Source organism: Crassostrea angulata, unplaced genomic scaffold (assembly GCF_025612915.1).
Source record: "Crassostrea angulata isolate pt1a10 unplaced genomic scaffold, ASM2561291v2 HiC_scaffold_127, whole genome shotgun sequence".
NCBI lineage: Eukaryota > Metazoa > Mollusca > Bivalvia > Ostreida > Ostreidae > Magallana > Magallana angulata.
The window spans coordinates 176,654-184,898 of record NW_026441682.1 but is presented as its reverse complement, the minus strand read 5'-3'; the positions used below and the strand labels follow the sequence as shown (position 1 = coordinate 184,898).

At 32.3% G+C, this 8,245-nt stretch overlaps 1 protein-coding gene across 1 annotated transcript; it reads right to left on the bottom strand.

Moving 5' to 3' along the window:
* Nucleotides 1–1,761: 1,761 nt before the first annotated feature.
* LOC128169426 (uncharacterized) lies at nt 1,762–7,880 on the bottom strand. The gene is made up of 6 exons (XM_052835575.1): nt 7,814–7,880; nt 6,620–6,853; nt 5,758–6,009; nt 4,605–4,742; nt 4,233–4,356; nt 1,762–2,661 (listed from the first exon to the last, which is right to left on the bottom strand). Exons 1-6 carry the CDS (start codon nt 7,878–7,880, stop codon nt 2,487–2,489), a joined length of 990 nt encoding a protein of 329 aa, XP_052691535.1. The 3' UTR covers nt 1,762–2,486.
* Between the last annotated feature and the right edge of the window lie 365 nt (nt 7,881–8,245).

Genomic DNA, 8,245 nt, shown 5'->3' with positions numbered 1-8,245 from the left:
ATCAACGTCTTCGTATCTTAAAAATTTGTGCATATTTTCTACGTGACCATTTTCTGTCCCCATATCAGCTCTGATTCTCTTAGGACACCCCACTCTAGATTCAACGGCAGACATGAAATAGCTTGCTATTACCGCTGGATCACTATTTGTCGAATATGCCTCTAGCCAAATGATATGCCTAGAAAACCCATCGATACAGCCATTGATACAGATACCATAAGGTTTAAGTTTGTCATAAGAATCAATGTGCCACATGAAGTCCGGACCAGGATTAGAATATATCCGCCGTCTTAATCTACCTCGACGCCGTAGTTGCACCCCCTGTGGATCGATAATCTGGAGCAGAAGTCTAACAGTTTCTTGGGTCACAGTGTAACCAGACTGTATACATTGAAGACGCATTAACTTGTACCCGTGAAGCTTGTCTGCTGTTTCAAGTTTTCCTTCGAGGAATAAAGCCACTTCTAACAAATCGCTGTAGTGTTTTCTTCTGTACAAATGGGCGGAAGAAAGAACTCTTTTAAGTGTCCTTTTGCTTATAACAACATTATTAAGCTCTGATAAGTATTGTAGAATTTCATCTTGATTAAATCCAAGAGAATGGTAAAATTGCACCTTCTCATGCAGAGCCATCTTTTTGAGTTTTCAAAAGAAAAGAGTTCTAATTTTATATTTGTCCGAACAAATAACACCCACATAAAGCCAATTCGTCCGAACAAATAACTAATTCGTCCGAACAAATCCTAATTCGTCCGAACAAATAACTAATTCGTCCGAACAAATCCTAATTCGTCCGAACAAATCCTAATTCGTCCGAACAAATCCTAATTCGTCCGAACAAATAACTTATTTGTCCGAACAAATAGCTATTTCGTCCGAACAAATAACTTATTTGTCCGAACAAATAGCTGAACAAATCCTAATTCGTCCGAACAAATCCTAGTTCGTCCGAACAAATACCTTATTTGTCCGAACAAATCCTAGTTCGTCCGAACAAATCCTAAACCGTCCGAACAAATCCTAATTCGTCCGAACAAATAGCTAATTCGTCCGAACAAATAAATCATTCGTCCGAACAAATCTCAATTCGTCCGAACAAATAACTTATTTGTCCGAACAAATCCTAGTTCGTCCGAACAAATCCTAAACCGTCCGAACAAATCCTAATTCGTCCGAACAAATAGCTAATTCGTCCGAACAAATAACTCATTCGTCCGAACAAATCCTAATTCGTCCGAACAAATAGCTTATTTGTCCAAACAAATCCTAATTCGTCCGAACAAATAACTTATTTGTCCGAACAAATCCTAGTTCGTCCGAACAAATCCTAAACCGTCCGAACAAATCCTAATTCGTCCGAACAAATAGCTAATTCGTCCGAACAAATAGCTTATTTGTCCGAACAAATCCTAATTCGTCCGAACAAATAGCTAATTCGTCCGAACAAATAACTAATTCGTCCGAACAAATCCGAATTCGTCCGAACAAATAACTTATTTGTCCAAACAAATCCTACTTCGTCCGAACAAATAGCTTATTTGTCCGAACGAAAAAGATTAATTTTTTTTTTCATCTGGCCCTTCCACGCCGCCGTAATAAACAAATTTGAAATAATAACAATTCAGAACATTTATTTTGTCCAATATCTATTTTCTAAATACAGGATGTGCAAATTAAAAAAAAACCAATTGTTTCAGCTCAAATTGTAAAGAGTATAGGTATATATTCAAAATTAATCGACACATTTTTTCAAGTCGCATTAAAAAAAGCATAGCAAGCAAACAATTTTCCCTCAAGTAAAGAAAAAGCCATAAAATTGTTAAATGCTGAATGAAACAAAAGGCCCGTGTAAAATAACCACTATTAGTTGCTTTTAAAAAAAAGTAGGAGGCCAAAAGTAGTGTCTACAACATACAATAAAACATCTGTTTGGTTAAGAAATTATATTTAGGATTATCACCAACTTACCAATTTAGAATGCATCATCTGGTATGCATATTTTCATAATTGTTGCCACATTGCTATATTTTCAAATGAACCTAATTTTAATGCATGGAAAACCATAGGACAAGTTCAAATTAGTATGCAATGTGCTGTAATATTTCTTTAAATGTTTTAAATTCTATTATTTTTTTGGTTAGGGGGTGTTTAAGTGCAATAAAAGTGTGAGTTGCAATATGTCATTCTTTCAAAAAAAAAAACAAAACAAGAAGCACATATTAATCTTGCGCAGCGCAGCACTTAATACTATCAATACTTTGATTCATCATAAGTATGGAATTTGCAAAGCTTCCGGGTTGCGTAATAAATTTGTTTATATGATATAAACGTTCAGCGGATACACTATATCCGCTGTAAAAATTGCAAAAAAAAAAAAAAAGAACAATACGTTATGTCACAGTCCAATACTACAACATGCTGTGTTATTGTCACTAAGCATAACATTTCAACATAAATTTATCCACTTCCTCAACATCTAACTAGAGTTATAACTTGATCTCATCATAGATGGAATTGTCGGTATTTTTCACTTCTGTGAGCTCCTGGTATTCTGTATTTGCATCCACGTTTTCATGAATATCAATGTCGGGAGTCACGCGTTGTTGATTCCTTGCCTTTGATTTGTTCTGGTTCTTTAAACGTAGTTTGTTTCTGCATTCTCTGGCAGCAAACATAAGTCAATACATAATTGCATATTGTAAATGCTGATATTTTAACATGAGAGCTTTAATCCAAATGTTATTAAATGCATATTTTTGTCAATATTTTTATTGCAAAAACATTTTTTAACATTTTTTTAATTTTTTTTATGGCAAAAACATTCCTGTATAAAGCATGCATGTCCTTCAAAAAACGTATTGCAAACATAAAGTTAGTTTGCACAGCAACGTGTAACATCTACATTGTATGTATTTTTAAATAGAACATTTTCATATCATGAATTTTCTGACATTGTCTGACGAAATTGTCATTAAAACACCACGATACATGTAATTTGTACGGCGAAAATGCTTTTTGTACATTTAATAACCATTTGGATTGAAGAAACACTACCGTTGATCCGGGGAAAAAACTTGATTGTAAAAATGAAAAAAAAAAGTGATAGATTGATATGTGACCTTTGGTCAATAATGGAACTTATTGCATCACAGATAAACTGGTCAGGATAGTGAAGATATTATAGGAAACATTTCAATATGCAGTACTTGGATATGGTGAATAACTGATTGGTTCCAGGTAACAACAGGAGTAAAAGAGCACTGCAATATCTCTGAATTTTTTTTTTTGTTAAAAATTTCATAATGACCAGAACCACAAAAACAGAACCAACAGGGATAAGATGGAATATCACTACAAAACTTGAAGATTGCAAACGACCTCCTATACTTTCATCAGAAATTCATGACATAGAACAAAATACAAACAAACCTAACTGAAAGACAAGCAGGCCTTGGAAGTACTAAAAAGAAAACTAAAGTATTGAGACTCAATACAGATGTAAAAAAGCAGTCAAGACCAGGGGGACATGAAAAAAAACAAAAGGAAAAGCTGATGAGGATATTAACAACAGTCTTGGAAAGCCAAATCAAATTAAAATTTGAGCTTGTCAAAGTTTTCCATTCACACTAAAACAAAATTAGTTAACAGTCTTATCTAGTATCTAGTATCTCACTTGGCTGTGGAAAGTGGAAAGCAACATAGAGGGACAAGTAAACAGATTAGAACCTTGCAGTATAGATCTTAAAGAAAAATCCTAATTGTAAGATATCCAGATCAAATTCTAAAGAAAAACGGCTATATGGGAACAAAAAACAACACAAGTAACCTATTTATACTTATTAGGAAATGGAAATTGCTTGGCCATGACATAGGAATGCAAAACGCAAGAGTTTGTACAACTGCATTGACATGGCACCCAGATTTTGTATATTACGAACAAATAACACACGGACGAAGTTTTAAAAAAGAATAAACATATTTTTGGCTTTTCTTAACAAGAAATCAAAATATCAAGCGAAATTTATCAAATGGTTTTTCTTACGCATGTTTGGTATAACAGAATAAACAACAGTTTATTTGACCAACCTATGAGTATTGTAAATGTACGAATATTTTTGAAAAAATAGCCCATAAAAACCAAACAAACAAACAAAACAAAAACAGTAAAACACAAGGATGAGTATGTTGACTATAACTTCACAAAACAAATGGGACAACTGTTATTCACTTACCTGATTGTGAAGATAATGTTGATTACAAAGGAAATGGCAAATAAAGTAGCAAATAAAGGAGCAAAACTGTGCAATATCGATGAAAGGTCATCTGGATCACCAAGCGGTATATCCAACAGGTGCGCTGCAAGTCATTATATTTTTGTGTAATGATAATGATAATAATAATAATATATATATATATATATATATAGAGAGAGAGAGAGAGAGAGAGAGAGAGAGAGAAAGAGAAAGAGAGAGTGTTTATTGAAAGCGATAGAGTTTCATAGGTAGATAAATATATGTGTATGTATCAACACACAGAATATTCATGCTGTCTCCATTATACTTCACTATTAGAAAGTTTATGCCACTTAAAGTTCGCTTTATTACTTTTATTGCATTGTTGACCTTCAAATCCATCAACATTACTTAGGCGTGTTCCAGATTCGATATCACTGAGACCAGGTTGACTATGGTCATAACATGGCATGGAACAGTTTTCTCCATAATAACCAAATTTTGAGCAACCTTAAAAAAGCAAAATCTCCTAATTAACTATATTTTAAGTGTTATCGTTGAATTCATTCATAAATTTATACGTGTACTGCATTACATGTATTGTATATACATGAAGTATAACCTGAAATGTAAGTTTATGCAAAAAATACATTCATTGAACTATTAGTATATTTTGTTCAACATTCATATTAACCACCAACAATCAAGTTATAACATCCAGGGTATATTCCCTAAATTTTAAACCATAGATGCGTCGGGGTTTGAGTAATCGAAAAATTACCACTCCTAATCAATGTGACGTCATAAATAAAACACAGTCAGTACGTATATACACCTGTTGAATGTCTGTTATGATAGTTAAGAAAAGGTTTGCGGCTTACATTTTTTGGAACTGTACAAAAGTTACATATCCTTTTGTTCACTAAGTCATTTTTTTCTCTCATCAAATTCAACTGATTTTATCGAAACCATTTTATAGCTACGAAAACCCCAAATCTATTAATTTATTATCAAAACCGCTTTGGTGTACTTTTCTGATAGCGTCAAAAGCAATTCTGTCAGCCACGTAACTTCGTTGTGGACTGCGGAAATTGATAAAAACGTTTGTTTCCTGTTTTTTTTTTTTCAAGGTAAACATCAAAAACACCTCGAAATAAAAAGAATGACATTAATTATTACGTCATATAAAGTTTAACGTCATATCTAAAATCAATTAGAGTTTGAATTGCGTCACATTGAAAATTTATGAGTAATCTCCCTTTAACCGCAAACCTTTCCTTAATTATTGTAAATAAAATGAACAAGAAAGAAAGTAATTATTTCCCGTTAATCTTGGTGTATTAACATAGATCTAGGCAGCATATCAAGTGATTTTTTTTTCAAATAAAGAGTAAATGCGGATCTGACATTTAAGTATTACCTAAAGTGAGAAAAAGACGGAGATTATTTTTTGGCGGGAGGGGGAAGGGTTGAGTTAAGGTAACAGTAAAGAATGATTAGTTTTCTTTTTCTCTAAAAATCTTACCAAAAACTTCCAGTTCACATAGTTCGTTGTATGCGTATTTCGAATACCCTGCAGGGAATGGGCGATTAGTCCTATTGTTGTAGAAGATGACGTATCGAGCAAAAATAGGACACGTTATGTTAATAGAGTTAGGTATTGTCTCTAAGGTGAAGTTCTTGTCCTTAAAACACAATACTCCATCATTTTTTTCAGTTGTGTTCGATACGATAACCGAAAATCCAAGAAACCTTGATGCATGGTCGTTTTTAGCACCTACGAATAAGAGTAAAAATATTCAATCATTATTTGTTCACTCAATCCTGTGATTTATGCTGTGGAATTTATCGCTTGATTTGCTGACAAATAGATTCTTTGAAAAATATTAATGAGCATCATGTTTAACAAAGATGTTGATTAATTAATTGATTGTATTCTTCAAATTATAATTCCAAAAGGTTCATATTATCAATATTCCAAAAGAAAAAAACAAAAAACAAAACAACATAAAAAACAGATGCCATTTACACAAAGAAATACCCATTGAAGTGTCTGTAGATTATATAAATAGCAGCGACAATGTCATCTAAACGTATAATTATATAATCGCGTTATAAAAAAGCCACAGAAAGAAAGACGCGAGATCTATAGTTCTGTAATTTTATCGGTGTTACTCATAATTCGATTTACCTGTATTTTGTTGTTAGGTAAATCGAAGATTTACAACGTTCAGTGCTTTAAATAAGTCACTGACCACAATTATTTATCTATAGATCTGTGATTTTTAATAAACCCTAGAAATCAATTACTACTAAAAGATTAATGAAACCAAATACATGTCTTGAATAAATGTTTCAATGCTTCAGTAGTCCATATGACAACCTACCCCAGGGAAGTTCATCCGTTCTGTGCTGGATAAATATTCGATTTATGTTCAGTATTTCTCCAAGGTCAACTCTCCATTCTGCTGTTGCTTTATAGTTGGCTGATATTGTACACTCTCCACCATTGGCAGAGAGGTTAGATTTTCGGCCATCCACGGCCCTTTGCGCTCCCACGTTGCGCATTTTATTTGGCCAGGGATACCTCTCCCATGCTTGTTTATTCAAAGCAATGTTTTCTGTCGCAGATGAAAAAAACAAATAATAAAACTTACAACCAAATAGAATAGTGGTATATGTACTTTAAAACAACATAAATTAGATGACAGATTATTGGCTCGTTTATGTTGTATACAGGAAGTAGTTTTATCAAGGTCATAACATTTAACTATGGTAATTTATAGTAAATTATTGTATTTTTGCCTTTTTTAAATTTGTGTTTAATATTGAGAATTAAGATAAATTAATTAAAATATAATACAAAAATTGCCTTAAGCCAGATCAAAAGATAAATATTGAGAATTAAGATAAATCAATTAAAACATAATACAACATAGAATATTCGTGTTTAAGAGATTATAAGTCGGTGCATGATGAGTGTTTTAATCCAAATTGATTCTAAAACTAAAAGAAAACGTAGAATTTCTTAGACTTTTTGAATACTTCCATTCGATTGTTTTATTTTGTTTTACTATGAGTAGAGAACAAAAATTATTTTCGTTTCAAATATCATTCTATATATATATATATATATATATATATATATATATATATATATATATATATATATATATATCTATATATATATATATATATATATATATATATATATATATATATATATATATATATAGTCTATGATTTTCTCTCTCTCTCTCTCTCTCTCTCTCTCTCTCTCTCTCTCTCTCTCTCTCTCTCTCTGGGAGTAATGTTTCCAAAAAACTGTCTTGTTAAGAGTATGACTTAATACATACAGTTAGTACCTGGACAAAAGTTAATAAATTACGTTCACTCTCTCTCTCTCTCTCTCTCTCTCTCTCTCTCTCTCTCTCTCTCTCTCTCTCTCAGTAATGTTTCAACGTTTTTCCTAACAATACTGTCTTGTTAAGAGTGGAACTGCTTTATTATAATATGTTTGCAGAAATATACAGTTAGTGCCAGGAAAAAGTTGATCATGATTGTAATCTAAAAATACGTACCATAAGCTATTGCCAGATGTAGGAACATCTGAAGAAATAAAGCTTTCCAAGTAATTCCCATTAGCATAATCGTTGATGCAATAAAGAAAACTACAAGGAGGAGAACAAAATGGGTTATATAAACAAGAAAGGTTAACGCATGTTTCTTGACTGCTACAAATACATGCCTTAACGGGGACAATGGGTCATTCACTCTTCCTTACCACACGTCCTGTTTCAATTATTTGCACCACTTCAAAGACTTTGACAAATTGGTTTATTCAAGAAAAGTATGAATACAATACGGCAGTTATTTCTGAACACTAGACACTTGATAAAAAAACGTGTGTGTTACTGAATTACATAACTCTGCTATTTTAGTTATACATGTATTTAGGTTGATTTCTTTTAATTGACTAAGTCATCTTTAAGAAATAATACAGTTCATTGAAA

Bases quoted from the DNA above. Each gene is read 5' to 3' on its own strand.
- LOC128169426 (XM_052835575.1), bottom strand. From the start codon at position 7,880: ATGCTAATGGGAATTACTTGGAAAGCTTTATTTCTTCAGATGTTCCTA. The intron at 6,854-7,813 runs GTACGTATTTTT...CATCTGCGACAG, and splicing joins ACATCTGGCAATAGCTTATG to AAAACATTGCTTTGAATAAA. The intron at 6,010-6,619 runs GTAGGTTGTCAT...TCTTATTCGTAG, and splicing joins AACGGATGAACTTCCCTGGG to GTGCTAAAAACGACCATGCA.